Source organism: Xenopus tropicalis, chromosome 8, assembly GCF_000004195.4.
Source record: "Xenopus tropicalis strain Nigerian chromosome 8, UCB_Xtro_10.0, whole genome shotgun sequence".
Lineage (NCBI taxonomy): Eukaryota > Metazoa > Chordata > Amphibia > Anura > Pipidae > Xenopus > Xenopus tropicalis.
This window is the reverse complement of record NC_030684.2, coordinates 143,765,610-143,782,826: the sequence shown is the minus strand read 5'-3', so window position 1 is coordinate 143,782,826 and position 17,217 is coordinate 143,765,610. Positions and strand designations below refer to the sequence as shown.

The following is a 17,217-nucleotide window of genomic DNA, read 5'->3' as shown; positions in this document are numbered from 1 at the left end:
CAGGTCTATGGCACGTGGGCAGATTGTGTGCTTTGTGGTGCCCATTGCTGGCAGTTCAGGTTTCATATATAGAGAATAAAGTACCCCCTATTGTAAAATATAAGGATATTATTGTCACAGAGGGGTTCCTTATAATATATAGTGAATAAAGTACCCCCTATTGTAACATATAGGGATATTATAAGTCCCCGAGGGGTTCCTTATAATATATAGTGAATAAAGTACCCCCTATTGTAACATATAGGGATATTATAAGTCCCAGAGGAGTTCCTTATAATATATAGTGAATAAAGTGCCCCCTATTGTAACATATAGGGATATTATAAGCCCCCGAGGGGTTCCTTATAATATATAGTGAATAAAGTGCCCCCTATTGTAACATATAGGGATATTATAAGGCGCAGAGGGGTTCCTTATAATATATAGTGAATAAAGTGCCCCCTGTTGTAACATATAGGGATATTATAAGCCCCCGAGGGGTTCCTTATAATATATAGTGAATAAAGTGCCCCCTATTGTAACATATAGGGATATTATAAGGCGCAGAGGGGTTCCTTATAATATATAGTGAATAAAGTGCCCCCTATTGTAACATATAGGGATATTATAAGCCCCCGAGGGGTTCCTTATAATATATAGTGAATAAAGTGCCCCCTATTGTAACATATAGGGATATTATAAGGCGCAGAGGGGTTCCATGGCCATATAAAGGGTATTTGTGGCTCTTGTATATTATATAGAGAATAAAGTACCCCCTATTGTAACATATAGGGATTTTATAAGGCACAGAGGGGTTCCTTATAATATATAGAGAATAAAGTACCCCCTATTGTAACATATAGGGATTTTATAAGGCACAGAGGGGTTCCTTATAATATATAGAGAATAAAGTACTCCCTATTGTAACATATAGGGATTTTATAAGGCACAGAGGGGTTCCTTATAATATATAGAGAATAAAGTACCCCCTATTGTAACATATAGGGATATTATAAGTCAGTGAGTAGTTCCATGGCCATATAAAGGCCTCAGAGTCATTGGAATAGATAGACATTTGCTAGAGTTGATTGCCCAAGATAAACATGGCTCCTGTCCTCCTTTCCTCTCCTGGCATCAGGGGCAGCTCTGCCAGACGGGTTTCCCTAACTAATTATTCTCACCCCGGGATTATCCCCCCCTACCCAGAATGCAGCATGGAGGGGCTCAGTGAAGGAGGCAGTGAAGGTGTGTAAGTGCCTGATTGGCTCACTCAGCTCATAAAAGGACACAAATCCAGCCTTATAGTCCAATGAGATCCTGATTCTGCTGCAGGAAGGGGTGTGGGGTAAATCATTCCATTTCCTATCATGCATTACAGAATAGCTATTATCCTGCCACCTATATAAACACCAGGACTTGTTATTGTCCCCAATCCAGGACTGATACCCTCTCCTCTCTATACTGGGATAGGCCACCCCTACCCGCCACTCCCCTGACTCACTGCCCTCCACATCCCAGTAATGTCGCCCTGAGGGGAAACTGCTGGTGCTTAAAGCCTGAGGCTCCTGAAATCTCTCTGGGGATTGTGGGTAATGCTGGGCTGTTGGGGAGTAGGAGGCAGATTTGCCATCCCCTGATACCACTACATGACTCCCTGCTGTTTCTATATCTAGCACCAAGTCTGTAGCCTCCTGCCCAAAGATCCTTCTCTTTACCCCAGCCACAATCCCAGCTAAGCCTGTGAGTAATGTCTCTGAGATCCAACCCACATCCAGATCCTCTACAGCCGGGGCATTTATATTATATCTCTCTCTGCCCTTATTATCTGCCCCCTCAGCCCCATGAAATCCAGCCCCATCAGGTTCCGGTGCCTGTAGGACAGTGAGTGGATCCGCCATGTTGCACAGCTCCTCAATGTGATGGATCTTCCTGGGCAGTTCGTCCTTCTTTATCTCCAGCTGATGGATCAGATCATGGAGTTGGAGGGAAGCCTTCTCTTGTTCCCTGGGGATGTCCCACAAGAGTTGCATCTCTAGGGCTTCCAGCCGTTCCCTGATGCCCCTAAACAGGGCAGTGACTCCCTTTGTCTCACCGGCTGCTTTCCCCGGCACTTCCCTCCTGCGCTCCTGCAGCCTCTGCATTTGCCCCTCAGTCTCCTCTCTCTCTGGGCTCAGTTTCCCCAGAACTTTCCTCAGTTTCTCTTTCTTATTCTCAGAGGCCTCACTCAGTAGCTCCACCCTGTGGCCCCTGTGCTCTCCCACCAGCCAACAGGACACACAGATACAGGCCCCATCCTTGGGGCAGTAATACTCCAGCATCTTCTTGTGTTCTGAGCATGTTCTTTTCTGAAGGTGGAACTGTTTTACATTATCGCACAGTCTCACATTTGTTTCCAGTTTCTGGTTTTTCCTGTATGTCTCTCCACATTCAGGGCAGGACCGACTCTTCCTCCTCTCCCCCTGCTCTCCCCACGTTCCCCCAATACAGCGCAGGCAGTAGTTATGGCCACAGGGCAGGGTTACAGGGTCGGTGTAGATCTCCCGGCACAGGGGGCAGCTCAGTTTGTCTCTCAGATCAGCAGCCGCCATTGTCAGACCAGAAAGAATTAGTAAAACCGGAAGTTTTCTTTTTTTTCTCAGAAATCAGTTTTCTCAGAATTTCTCAGCAATTAATTTCCAGGAGCTCCCACCACATACAGAGACTATAGTACAGAACAACCATCAAAAACTTTGGGCCCCCCCCATGAACGCAAACGCACGGTACCAATATTTTGGCCTTGTGTGTTCACAGGAATGAGACTAGTCTCACAGGAATGGTTCAGCCCGGGAGGTTATATAAAGGAGCTGTGTATGTACCACTTCCTTACCTGGGGGAGCTGTGAGGGGAGTGGGGCTCAGGGCTGCTGGGTAAGGAGGCAAAATGGGGTGTGAGGGAAATGAACTGGCAGCGCTGGGGCCCCACTGAGCAACTGAATGTAACGTGGCTGTGGGAAACGTGTGGGAAAGAGACCAGATGGGAAGTGAAGGTTCCAGTCAGCACTTGTGAATATTCTCTGGATTCATTGCTGCATATAATAATAATAATAATAATAATAATAATAATAATAATAAGGCCTAAATGTGGCTGAGGGGGAACACAATAACACGGAATCATTTTCACTACTAACCACCCCCCCACACACACATGCATGCTAAGTGTATGCAGAGGAGGCTGTCATGGCCGCCTAGGCCTGCCCCCTTTCGGGTGGCCGTATATCTGGGTGGGGGGCAGGGACGCAACGTCGGTGGGTGGGACATTACATCACGGCGGTGGGGATGTGACCTTGTGTGGGGGCGGGGCTATGACGTGACGACCGGCGTCGTCCAGTTTTCCAAATCGGAAAAACCGGGCAGGCAGTTTTGACCCGGACAACCCTTCCGGAAACCAGGATTTCTGGGTCAAAACCGTACAAGTAGCGGCCCTATAAGGAGAAGTCCAGTCGCGGGCCTGAAGCAGGCTTAGGGTTTTGTGGGATACAAGTCGGACAAAAATGAGGAATTGTTTTTTGAAAGTAGCATTGCTGTATTTCAGAGCTTCCTGGTTTCTGTATAACAGATCCCATACCTTTAACTAAAGACAGAGCTAGGGCTGCCATCTCTATGGTTTCAAGCAGACACCCCAACTATTCAAATGGCTGTTTGGTTCAAAACGTTCTGACAGATTTAAAACACTGAGAGAACTGGACAGAAATGCAGCCAATTGCATCTAAGCGATGCAGTAACCCCGCCCTGGTATCATAACCCCGCCCCAACATCATCGTCCTGCCCCCGACACCAATAAGCCCACCCTCAGGTTTACTGCCCCACCCACAAAGGCATCATTGCCACCGGCAAATGTGGGACCTAAGGTTTTCTGGATCAGGGTTTTTTTTCTGTAATTTGGATATCTTAAAGGGGTGGGTTATTGTCATTTAGTAGAAAAACCAGAGGACAATATTGAAGTATTTCCATATCGTATAGACATTTCGTACCCGCTTTGCATCCATACTATGTGGCTACCCGACGGGATCTGATAGAATTTTCTATCACTACATGTTTTTATCCGAGACTAAATATTGACAGAAGATACCAGAGGCTGCCATTGTGTGATACGGATATAAACTGATAAGGTGATGATTGGATACTGGGCGGTCATGTGACCCAAGCTTTGATTCCACTTTCATCTCTTTCCATTTATGGGTTTTTTTATGTTGTTTTTTGTGCTAAACAGGGCAAATAGGAAAACTGAAGCTTCTCCAGGTTTGGTCCTTGTGAGGTAGGTAACCTTCCTTTCCCTTTGTTGTGACTGTTTTGTTAGCAGAAATCCATTCCACAGTATCTGAGCATACTGGGAAATAAATTAGTGCGTTCAACCAATTAATGCTGGCAGCTGGGAAAATCCTGGAGCTACTGCCACCTGCAAAGGTGGAGTTAATAGGCTCAGAGCGGCCAGTCTGGGAAAGGAGACCAACAAGTGCAACTACACAAACGCGGCTTTGACATTAGCACCTTTAATGAATGTGATTTTCTTGTGCAACTGCCCCAGCACATGGGGTCATAAATGGCCCCCCATGCTGGGGAATACAGCCCCTCTATGGGGGGGAATTCACAAAAGTGGAGAGAGCCCTTTTTTGGAGTAAAAGTGGTGGAAAAACTGGTGGAAAACACTTTCTCCAGATTCACAAACTGAAATCCGCCTAAATTCCGACTCAACCGCCACTTTTCCGTTTTTGGGGAAAGACAGACCGTTTACAGACACTTTTGTGAATTTGTCGTTTAAACGACATTTATACGACATTTTTTCCCAACATTTTTCCCCGACATTTTCAAAATGGAGTAAAGCTCAGTGTCACTGTCAGATCAATTGTTTGGTTTCACCCAGTCTCCATTTCCCACCCCTTGTAGGGGCCCCATTGGGGGATCAGTAACATATTAACGGGGATTAGCAGCCTCATTGTTAGGGGGCAAGTCTCTGTCTCACCCTAGAGCAATAGGGGCAAAAAGCCTCATTTTATAAACAAGTAAATCACTGATTAAACACAAAGTTGAATTGATATCTTGTATATAAAACCTTTTCCCCTCACATTCGCATTGTTATGGGAGATTTAGCTGAATGAATGGGGCAATAATAACATTCTGAGTGAATATATTGGATACATTTTATTTAAAGGAAAAGTAAAGCCTCCCAGGCAAATTTTTAGTTTTAGCAGCAGTGCCCCCTCTTTAATCCCTTCACTGACATTTGCCCCATCTGTGCCCCCATAGCGTGCCCAGAACTACAGAGCTGCCTGACAGCATTGCCCCCCCCACCTTTAGCTGTGCCCCTCCTGTTCCCAGCCGCCATCTTGGGGATCAGCAAACAGCACCTACACACTGGGATATTGGGGTACAGGGCTGGACTGGCCCAACAGGGCACTGGATAAAAACCCGGGGGGCCCTAGTCCTCTTTTCAGTAATGAGTAGGGGCTGGAGAAGAAGGTATTTAGACCCTTATATCTTGTTACAGAAGTGGAATTACACAGAAATATAGAATACATTAGAGAGCCCGGCCTGTCCTGAAGACATGATGCCTGGTTTCCCCCCTCAGGGAATGCCCCTAAAGGGCTAAATCCTTATTCCATGTGGATGGGGGACTGGGTTTGATGGCAGAACAACAGATTTACTAAACGCTAAAGACAAATTCATTAAAAAAGTCAGTAAAATAATGTCTAAAAGACACAAAAAGTGGAGATAGAGGTTTGTGAATAAGAGTATACAGAGAGAATAAGTCTTACAGGAATGGGGCTCCCAGCCCAGAGGTAGAAAGTGGTATATAGGGGGTACTGGTACCATTGGAACAGTACTCCAAACACAGAGGTAGAGAGAGCAATATATTAGTGTGTACAGATACCCCTGCAATGGTGCAGCCACCACAAGGGTAGAGACAGCAGTATATAGTGGGTACTGGTACCATTGGAACAGTACTCCAAACACAGGGGTAGAGAGCAATATAGTGTGTACAGATACCCCTGCAATGGTGCAGCCACCACAAGGGTAGTGACAGCAGTATATAGGGGGTACTGGTACCATTGGAACAGTACTCCAAACACAGGGGTAGAGAGCAATATAGTGTGTACAGATACCCCTGCAATGGTGCAGCCACCACAAGGGTAGGGACAGCAGTATATAGGGGGTACTGGTACCATTGGAACAGTACTCCAAACACAGAGGTAGGAGAGAGCAATATATTAGTGTGTACAGATACCCCTGCAATGGTGCAGCCACCACAAGGGTAGGGACAGCAGTATATAGGGGGTACTGGTACCATTGGAACAGTACTCCAAACACAGAGGTAGGAGAGAGCAATATATTAGTGTGTACAGATACCCCTGCAATGGTGCAGCCACCACAAGGGTAGTGACAGCAGTATATAGGGGGTGCAAGTTCTGGCACACAAAGGGTAAACATTATACAGAAGGTAGAACACAATTCATATTATGGTTAGAGCTGCACATAAATAACAGACAAATGGTTGAATTGCACTTCAGCAATAAACTAAAAAAATATGCTTAAGTAACGGAAGCCACAGTGCACAGTGATTGGTTCCCTTTCATTGCCCAAAGCCAAGAAAGCGTAAACTATAATGAGAAACATTGCTTAAGGTGGCCATACTTGGTAAGATCTGCTCATGGCAAGCAAAGGGATCTTCTCCTGATATGCCCACCTAAAGGTGGCCGATATTGGGCTAAATTGTTTGGGCATAGGTGCAGTCGAAACAGGGACCCCATAAACAAGCCGAAGCGGTCCCCGATCCAATGGAAAGTCAAACCTGCCCGATTGAGAGCTGCCCAATTTTAGGCCAGATCTCCCTTCAGGTAGACCCATCGGTGGTGCCCATACAGGGGCAGATAACCAGCTAAAATCTGCCCGTGTAAGGCTGCCTTTACTGAGAATGTATTCAGATGTGCAATGCAGCATTTTGGCAAATCGGCACCTGAACAATGGGCTCATCCCCATAAAGATAAATATCAGTGGAGGAATATTCATCATTCTAATGTGTGTGTTCTTGGCTAAAAGACATGAAATTACCTGTTTTTAGGTTTATACAATCCTAGCACAGTAAAAAGGCACATCTGCATAGTTAGTAATGAATTGCTATGAATGACTCTGGCGCCTCACCCTATCAACTGAGCGGGTTAGAGATTTCCTCAGCTAATAATTCTAACCCAACAATGTTCCCTAAAATAAGCCCACCCGACCCAGAATGCGGCATGGAGGGGCTCAGTGAAGGAGGCAGAGAAGGTGTGTAAGTGCCTGATTGGCTCACTCAGCTCATAAAAGGACAGGTGTCCGGCCTCATAGTCCAATGAGACCCTGATTCTGCTGCACTGAGCGGTCCGACTCAGATTCCTCTCCTTCCTGTCCTGTGTAACTGAATAGACATTATTATACCCTAGGTACAACCCCCAGGACTTGTTACTATTCCAGATCCAGGACTGGATGCCTTTCCTCTCAATACTGGGATAGGCGGCCCCTAGCCAATAGCACCCTCCTTCTTTGATCTCCAGCTCCCAGTAATGGCGCCCGGAAGCAAAACCCCCGGTGCTCAGCACCTGACTCCATTGAAACCTCTCAGGCGATGGTGGGTAGCCCTGGTCTGTTTGTGACAGGGATGTGGTTTTCCTATCTTCGGACACAGCCAAGAAAATCCCAGCCGTGTTTATATCCAGTACCAGGTCTGTAGCCTCCTGCCCAGGGAACCACTGTCCCTTTGCCCCAAGTACAATCTGATCCAACCCTGTGAGTAATGTCTCCGAGATCCGACCCACATCCAGATCCCCTACAGCTGGGGCATTTGTATCTTCTGTGTGCCTGTTCTCATCATCTCCTCCCTCAGTGCCATGAAATCCAGCCCCATCAGGTTCCCGTGCCTGTAGGACAGTGAGTGGATCTGCCATGTTGCACAGCTCCTCAATGTGCCGGATCTTCCTGGACAGCTCGTCCTTCTTTATCTCCAACTGCCGGATTTTATTGGAGAATGGGAGAGAAAGAGCCTCAGCCTGCTTGGAGATGTCCCTCAGGAGTCGCTTCTCTAGGGCTTCCAGCCGTTCCCTGATGTCCCTAAACAGGGCAATGACTCTCTCTGTCTCTCCGGCTGCTTTTTCTGCCCCTTCCCTCCTGCGCTCCTGCAGCCTCTGGATTTGCCCCTCAGCCTCCTCTCTCTCGGGGCTCAGTTTCTCCAGAATATGTTTAAGTTTCACTTTCATCTTCTCAGAGACATCATGGAGCAGCTCCACCCTGTGCCCGTTGTGCTCTCCAACCAGGCAGCAGGCACAGATATAAGCCTCGTCTTTGTGGCAGTAAAACTCCAAGATTTTCTTGTGTTCGGAGCATTTTCTGTGCCCAAAGGAAGCGGTGGGGTCAGTAAGTACATGTTCTGCTGCCCGGCTGTGCCCCCGGACATGTTTATCGCACAGAGAGGCCTCACAGTGCAGACAGGATTTAGCTGCCGACACAGGGAAGTCACAGTAAGTGCAGATGATCGCGGAACATTCCTGCTCTGGGTCAGTAGGGAGGAAACTCTCTGCTATATTACGAAGCCTCAGGTTCCTGTTCAGTTCCAGGCGTCTCCTGTATGTTTTTCTGCATTCAGGGCAGGAAGGATCCTCCTCTATCCCCTCCTGCCAGTCCCAATGTCTCCCAATACAGACCCGACAGTAGTTATGGCCACAGGGCAGGGTTACAGGGTCGGTGTAGATCTCCCGGCACACGGAGCAGGTCAGCTCAGCTTTCAGATCAGCAGCCGCCATCTCATAAGTAACTTTTATACAGTGTGACAGCCAGGGGGCGTTAACTCATAGCAGGACCTGTAACTAAAGCACTCTATGTAAAACTAGCATATATGAAAAGAATACACTGCAAGGAACTGTCACCCCAAGCAGCATCTGGCACCCTGACTCCCAGTGTAAAGTGGCACCGTGACTCCCAGCATAAAGTGGCACTGTGACTCCCAATATAAAGTGGCACCCTGACTCCCAGTGTAAAGTGGCACTGTGACTCCCAATATAAAGTGGCACCCTGACTCCCAGTGTAAAGTGGCACTGTGACTCCCAATATAAAGTGGCACCGTGACTCCCAATATAAAGTGGCACCCTGACTCCCAGTGTAAAGTGGCACTGTGACTCCCAATATAAAGTGGCACCGTGACTCCCAGCATAAAGTGGCACCGTGACTCCCAGTATAAAGTGGCACCCTGACTCCCAGTATAAAGTGGCACCGGGACTTCCAATATAAAGTGGCACCGTGACTCCCAGTATAAAGTGGCACCGTGACTCCCAGCATAAAGTGGCACCGTGACTCCCAATATAAAGTGGCACCGTGACTCCCAGCATAAAGTGGCACCATGACTCCCAGTATAAAGTGGCACTGTGACTGCCAGCATAAAGTGGCACCATGACTCCCAATATAAAGTGGCACTGTGACTGCCAGCATAAAGTGGCACCATGACTCCCAATATAAAGTGGCACCATGACTCCCAGCATAAAGTGGCACCGTGACTCCCAGTGTAAAGTGGCACCGTGACTCCCAGTGTAAAGTGAAAGGGGGGGAGTAACCTCGCACAAGAGTAATGGGTGCACAGTATGTGTGTAATGTAATTACTAGTGATGGGCAAAATGTTTGGCCAGGCATAGATTTGCGACGAATTTCCGTGTTTCGGCATTGGCGGATTGTTTCGCGAAATGGATGAAAAAATTTGCAGCTGAAAAATTTGCCGCACGTCCCAAAATTGTCGCCAGCATCAAAATAATAGTCGCGGGAGACAAAATAATAGCTGCGGGCGACAAAATAATAGCCGCGGGCAATAAAAATAATAGCCGTGGGTGACGAAAGAATAGCCGCGGGCGACAAAAGAATAGCCACGCTACGAAAGAATAGCCCCAGGCGACAATTTTTTTTTTACGTGCAACATTTTCGCCGTTTTGAGAATTTTCCGCCATTTCACGAATCTTTTGAAAGCTTTGCGAATTTTACGGCGAAGCGAAACGGGCCAGATTCACGAATTTTACGGCAAAGCGAAACGGGACAGATTCCTGAATTTTACGGCGAAGTGAAACGGGACAGATTCCCGAATTTTACGGTGAAGCGAAACGGGACAGATTCGCGAATTTAACCCTTTCACTGCCAGCCGATTTGTCCCAAAAGTGAACATCTACTGCCGAGCCATTTTTAGACATTTTTACATTTACTCATTACATTTGCTTCGGTTTCTTGACAAGAAAACCTTCATGAAATAAAGCATGTTATATATCGCTTTTTTTCCGGAACGAATTGAGCTTGCACATTGTAATAAAATGTTGTACTTTTTCCGGAGATTTAACACATTTTTTGAGTGAAATATTTAAAAAAAAAAAGTGAAATAAAGAAAAAAGTATTTTTAGTTTGTGTTTTTTTCCATGAACGATTACATTAACATACAAAGATTTTGTTTGTAAAAGCCCCGATTCTGCTGAATCCAACAATACCAAATATGTATGGGTAACCCCACTTTTCTTGTCCAGAAGACACCCCAATAATAAACAGCATTTTGTGCAATTTTACATTGAAAAAAAAGTGAAAAGGCCGTCTCTATTTTAACATGGCATATCTTATGACAGAAATGGAATGCCCCCATAAGTCAGACATTTTTAGAAACTGCAACACCTTTAGATTTGTAGTTGTGGTGCAGTTTTTGCTCTAAATGTAGCTCCTGTCATACAGACACCGTATTTTTCATTTTTTTCTGAAACACTATCACAGTCACAAAGTCCAAATAAATTTGAGAATTAAACACCAATGAAAATGAAGGCAGGTTATGAAAGAACAAGTTATCCCGAGTAAAACGATACCCCACATGCATGGGTGCAACTGAAGACACGGCCCCCAAACAGCCCAAAACAGGGGCAATACATAAGGGGCAATTTCAGCTGGACAGTTTGGAGCTGCGCTCTAAGTGCACACCTTTTCAGTCTAAACACCCTCTTAGGCTGATGCCACACGTGGCGTTTTTCTGCTGCGTATTTTCTAATTCTCTCGGTGGCTGAAAAACGCCCGATATCATCATCCATAGAAATAACTTGAAAAGACTCGAAGGAAACCACAAAATGCGTAAATACGCTAGGAAACGCCTTAGCACGGATTTTTCAAGCGTTTGCTGAAATACATTGTTATTTGCACAGCAAGCTATTCCTATGTATACGCCTATGCCAGACCTAGCGGAAATACGCGGCATTTTTTGCTATTTCGCACTATTATGGGAAACGGGATTTCCTACGTCACCAGTACTAGGCTGAAAAACGCCATAGTCAGGGGCTGTGTGGCTTGTGCGGCGTTTTTAGGCTGAGAAAATACGCAGCGTAAAAATGCCACGTGTGGCATCAGCCTTACATTCTTCCCAATTGTACCCGCGGGGAACTCATTTCCCAATACACCTTTTTCCAAATAAACAACCGAATATATCAACTCAGGTTGGGTATCTTTGCTGGTTCAGATTGTGCTAATGCCGGTAAGTTGCTGATTCCAAGTTATTGCCCCTTCTGTCTCGCTGCCACAAATATCAAATGGTCAGAATCGAGGAGACCAAATATGGGGGAGGGGGCGCACACTCAGATAATTGGCACATACGATAACGGAATTAAGGACTTCGAAAGTAATGGCTCAGCCAATGAGCTGTAAGCGGCTAACTACCCCTACTTGCTATTATGAGAATACTTTGGCAGGATTAGAATTAGTTATTTAGCTCCTATGCTGACGCTCACAAATACGTCATTTTATTATTCACTAAGATAGTATAGTCGGAACACAACGACCATGCCTGCTACTGGAAATCAATACACCTCGGCGTGGTTTTATCTGAATATATCCATCAAAACCCACAAACAACCTACACGCCATTACCTCATCGTGCTGCCACTGTACATTCAGATTAACTCGGCACGACTACATACAGGAGTGCATTGGAGTCAAACCGACAACAACTACAGCCAACTTGAGAATCAGCATAAAGTGGCACCCTGACTGCCAGCATAAAGTGGCACCGTGACTCCCAGCATAAAGTGGCACCGTGACTCCCAGTATGAAGTGGCACCCTGACTCCCAGTATAAAGTGGCACCCTGACTCCCAGTATAAAGTGGCACCGTGACTCCCAGCATAAAGTGGCACCCTGACTCCCAGCATAAAGTGGCACCGTGACTCCCAGCATAAAGTGGCACCCTGACTCCCAGCATAAAGTGGCACCGTGACTCCCAGCATAAAGTGGCACCCTGACTCCCAGCATAAAGTGGCACCGTGACTCCCAGCATAAAGTGGCACCCTGACTCCCAGCATAAAGTGGCACCGTGACTCCCAGCATAAAGTGGCACCGTGACTCCCAGCATAAAGTGGCACTGTGACTCCCAGTATAAAGTGGCACCGTGACTCCCAGCATAAAGTGGCACTGTGACTCCCAGTATAAAGTGGCACTGTGACTCCCAGTATAAAGTGGCACCGTGACTCCCAGTATAAAGTGGCACCGTGACTCCCAGTATGAAGTGGCACCCTGACTCCCAGCATAAAGTGGCACCGGAACTTCCAATATAAAGTGGCACTGTGACTCCCAGTATAAAGTGGCACCGTGACTCCCAGTATAAAGTGGCACCGTGACTCCCAGTATAAAGTGGCACCATGACTCCCAGTATGAAGTGGCACCCTGACTCCCAGCATAAAGTGGCACCGGAACTTCCAATATAAAGTGGCACTGTGACTCCCAGTATAAAGTGGCACCGTGACTCCCAGTATAAAGTGGCACCGTGACTCCCAGTATAAAGTGGCACCGGAACTTCCAATATAAAGTGGCACTGTGACTCCCAGTATAAAGTGGCACCGGGACTTCCAATATAAAGTGGCACCGTGACTCCCAGTATAAAGTGGCACCCTGACTCCCAGTATAAAGTGGCACCCTGACTCCCAGTATAAAATAATACTATGACCACACTCTGGTGAAGATTTAAAGACGAATTTACTCCCAAATTACAGACACAAACATTTTTACAGTAACAATATCTCTATATATTATAGAACAGTACCAGTATTATAGCTGTATGGAACTAAATAGCATTACCATGTATAACTGTACAGGGCAAACAAGGCGATTGGACAAAATCCAGGCTGCAGATCCATGGGGGCTCCCTGTCCAGCTTTTACTTTGGCGGGGAGACCTGTGGAAGTACAGTTCATTCCAAAGTGCACCTTTCCCCCTGCCCTGCACGTATTTAAATTGCTGCAAGTCTGTGGTTACACAAGCCCCGCCCTCATGAACACATCACTGACTGCATCTGGCGGCACTGTATTCATGTAGGGTAATGGGGGGCATGTAGTCACTTAGACACTTAGTTTTCTGTGGCTAGTGATCTGGGCAGCCTTCCTGAAACCTTCTGTGGCCTGGCAGTAAGCCTTGAAAATCTGCCGACATCCAGGTAAGTTGAAGGATGCCCCTGGTCTTCCGATGCCCTCTCCCCGAAGCATGGCAAGCACAACTCATCCCCGATGTGGTATTCTGTGGCTACTTTTGGGACGGGACGAACTTCAGGACTACCTTGTCTGGAAAAAACACGGGACTATCTTCAGCAGGGCACACAAGGCAGTCTTCCCAGGCCCTAAGCCAGAGGGCCCTTCTGGCAGAGACTGAAAGGACAAGAGACCTAGGAAAGAAGCTCCCAATTTAAGATCTGTAAAACCTTCAATGATCCTTGTTCTCTCTTCTCCGTTCCTGAGAGCTGTCTCCATGCCTTCCAACCACACTTCCATGGCTTTGGCAACAGAAATGCATGCTACTGCTGGCTTCACGGCTTCTCCTGCACACAAGGAATCTCCGCTTCCATACGTCTATCCATTGTGTCTTTCAAGGATGAGAGATCATCTATCGGAAGGACTGTGTTGTTTGCCAAATTGATTACAGGAGCATCCACTGCTGGTATGGTGCAGAAATCCCTCAGATCTTCTTCTTTGAAGGGATACAGTCTAAGCCTGTGTTGCCGACCTTCTGGAAACTACTTCCCATGCTCTCACTCATGAAATGGGAATGTCTGAGTTTTTTCTCTTGGCCCCAGGCAGAAAAGAAGATGAAGTTCCAGGTTGATCCTCCTCCTGGAGATCCAACTCTTCCCTGACTGCTGTTACTAGAGGAGACACCATAGCAAACTCGAAGGCTGCTTTGTAATCCCCCTCAGACTCTTCTCCCAAAGAAGCATCAGAATAGCCTGCATGTCCCCTCAGGTAGTCCTCCCTTGAGTGTTCTATTCTGAGAGTTGCCAATGCTTGGACTTCTTGGGATACTGTCTTCTTGATCAAAGAGATGGTACCCGCAGAGGCTAGAGGTTGCCCAGACACCAGGCAAGATTGGCATAATCTCTTGTTTGGGAGAGGCATAGCAGGATCAACCCAACTGGTGGGTTCAGGCGGTGGCATCTCGCCAGGTCAGGGACAGCGCTGCGGCCACCGTCAGTCTTTTTAAATTACCTACAGCCAATCACAGCCTGCCCCTACTCGCGCCAGAGCTGGAACGCGTAACTGGAAGTACCGCCATGACGGTCCCGGGCTTGCGTTCCACTAGCTGCCACCCTCTCTGCCTGGCGACCATTGACACCCAGATGCCTCTGTCTTCGGTCACATTACCGCAGACCGAGAAGACCGACCAAGGCCCCCAGCCCTGACCGCTTTCCAGCAGGTCCTGCTACCTTCAGGTTTAAAAACGTACTCCTTCCCAACGGTGTGGAATGAGAAGAACCAAAAAGTCACCGGTAAAGGGGGCAGGATGGATATTTATTGGGAGTTGGGGGTTCTTCTCAATGGGGAGACTTGTTTTTCCAATAAAATTTTGGCTGACTTGGCGATACATGTGTTTTCTTGCCAGCGACAGGGTTGGACTGGGGGTGCAGGACCCACTGGGGCTTCTGCCTCAGGAGCCCCTTTACCCCCCCCCCCAACGGCCCCCGCTGCCTTAACATCCTCCCCTGAGTGGAGGGAGACTGGTGGGGATTGGGTCTGGGCTGCTGTGGCCCAGTGGGTTTTTTTCCCCGGTGGCCCGGTCCAACCCTGGCTAGCAGTTTACCTTACTGCCAGTGGGAAAGCATTTCCAGAAGATTAGTTGCCCGCAGTAGAGGAGACTTATTGTCGGTGACTAATTTCATGGGTCATTTCCCTAATAAATTGGTCATTATGCAACTTATCTGGGGGACTGGAGACTCTTGGGATCACTCTCCGACCTGCCTTCCAGGATCCCCTCTGCTGACTACCCTTAAGCATAGAGCTAGGTCTGTGCAACCATCTCTTCTCAGCCAGCCTAGGAGCGAAGGGGTTAAGCTGACCTACAGTGTTTACCTACAGCTCCGCAACCCTTTTGTTTAGTGAGGAATGTTGGAAACCCAACCCCCTGCAACAGAACGCAGTCCCGGGGAAAGTGTCAGAACCAGTTCAGTATCCGGGTGTCACTTTCCCTTTAAACTTTAGTTCCTAAACAATGGCGGCTTTCAGTCTTAGGGCGGAGGTAACCTGCTCGGCGTGCCGGGAGATCTACACCGACCCTGTAACCCTGCCCTGTGGCCATAACTTCTGCCTATGCTGTATTGGGAGACATTGGGACTGGCAGAAGGGGATAGAGGAGGATCCGTCCTGCCCTGAATGCATGAAAACATACAGGAGACGCCCGGAACTGAACAGGAACCTGACTCTACGGAACATAGCAGAGCGATTCCGTCCTACTGACCCGGAGCAGGAATGTTCTGGGATATTCTGCACTTACTGTGACTCCCCGGTACCCGCGGCTAAATCCTGCCTGCACTGTGAGGCCTCTCTGTGTGATTATCATGTGAGGGAGCACAGCCGGGCAGCAGAACATGTACTTACTGACCCCACCGCTTCCTTTGGGCACAGAAAATGCTCCGAACACATGGAACTGCTGAGATATCACTGCACCGAGGATGGGGCCTGTATCTGTGCCACTGGCCTGCAGAGTGGAGAGCACAAGGAGCACAAGGTGGAGACGGTCAATGAGGCCTCCAAGAAGAAGAAGGAAAAATTATGGAATATTCTTCTTCAGTTGTCCCTGTCGAGAAGGGAGGCTGAGATACGAGCCCAGAGGCTGCAGGAGTGCAGTAGAGATGTGGCACAAAAAGCAGCCGATGAGACAGAGAGAGTCACTGCCCTGTTTAGGGTCATCGGGGAACGGCTGGAAGCCCTAGAGAAGCGACTCCTGAGGGACATCTCCTGGGAACAAGAGAAGGTTTCTCTCCAACTCAATGATCTGATCCAACAGCTGGAGATAAAGAAGGACGAGCTGTCCGGGAAGATCCGTCACATTGAGGAGTTGTGCAACATGGGGGATCCACTCACCGTCCTACGGGCATCGGAATCAGCCTTTAGTGAGGCTGAATGGGGCGATTATGAGGAGAGACATCTGGATAGGGAAATAATCTCAGACACGTTGCTCTCAGGGTTAGCTGTTATTGTTACTGGGATGAAGGAGTGGTGGCTCTACGGGCAGAGGGCGATGGATCTGGTACTAGACACAAACACGGCGGCCAACGATGTATTGATATCACCAGATCTGAAAACTGCCTCCTTTTCCAAAGCCAAGTTGTATTGGCCAAAAACATCGGCGAGATTTGGGAAATCCCAGGCTCTGGGCTGCAGGGGCTTTTCCTCCGGGCGCCGTTACTGGGATGTCGAGGGCTGCGGGGAGTGGGCAGTAGGCGTGGCCTATGCCAGTATAGAGAGGCACGGAAGTCACTCCTGGATTGGGTTCAATGACAAGTCCTGGGGTTTGTGTGTCTGGGACAGTCGTTACTCAGTGAGACATAATAACGACGTTACTGATATAGCCCACGGGCCTTCCCCGGGCAGAATCAGGATCTCCTTGGACTGTGAAATGGGTCTGCTGTCCTTCTATGAGCTGAGTGAGCCAATCAGGCACCTCCACACCTTCTCTGCCTCCTTCACTGAGCCCCTCCATGCTGCATTCTGGGTAGGCATGGCTGATGCTTGGGTGCGGATCATAAGCTAAGGGATTTGAGGAGCCCTTGTCTGGTTTTGACCCAAACAGCCTGGTTTTTGGAAGGGCGGGTCAGAGACGGGGGTCTCCAATGGCTGTCCTAGGGGGAAGGCCAAGATGTCTGTGTCCAACTGTATGAGAAGAGGCTGATAAAGGGGATTAAATACATATTTTTCTCA

The 17,217-nt window shown here is 47.8% G+C and overlaps 2 protein-coding genes across 2 annotated transcripts; one reads left to right on the top strand and one right to left on the bottom strand.

The window, feature by feature from the left end:
- Window positions 1-5,457: 5,457 nt before the first annotated feature.
- Window positions 5,458-8,815, bottom strand: LOC101732105 (E3 ubiquitin-protein ligase TRIM7). Its single transcript, XM_004919676.3, has one exon. The coding sequence runs from the start codon at window positions 8,783-8,785 to the stop codon at window positions 7,184-7,186; it is 1,602 nt and encodes a 533-aa protein (XP_004919733.1). The 5' UTR covers window positions 8,786-8,815; the 3' UTR covers window positions 5,458-7,183.
- A 6,607-nt stretch (window positions 8,816-15,422) lies between these two features.
- LOC100488861 (E3 ubiquitin-protein ligase Midline-1) lies at window positions 15,423-17,217 on the top strand. The gene has a single exon (XM_002942814.5). The coding sequence runs from the start codon at window positions 15,509-15,511 to the stop codon at window positions 17,048-17,050; it is 1,542 nt and encodes a 513-aa protein (XP_002942860.1). The 5' UTR covers window positions 15,423-15,508; the 3' UTR covers window positions 17,051-17,217.

Coding starts and splice junctions, on each gene's coding strand:
- LOC101732105 (XM_004919676.3), bottom strand. CDS start 8,785: ATGGCGGCTGCTGATCTGAAAGCTGAGCTGACCTGCTCCGTGTGCCGG.
- LOC100488861 (XM_002942814.5), top strand. CDS start 15,509: ATGGCGGCTTTCAGTCTTAGGGCGGAGGTAACCTGCTCGGCGTGCCGG.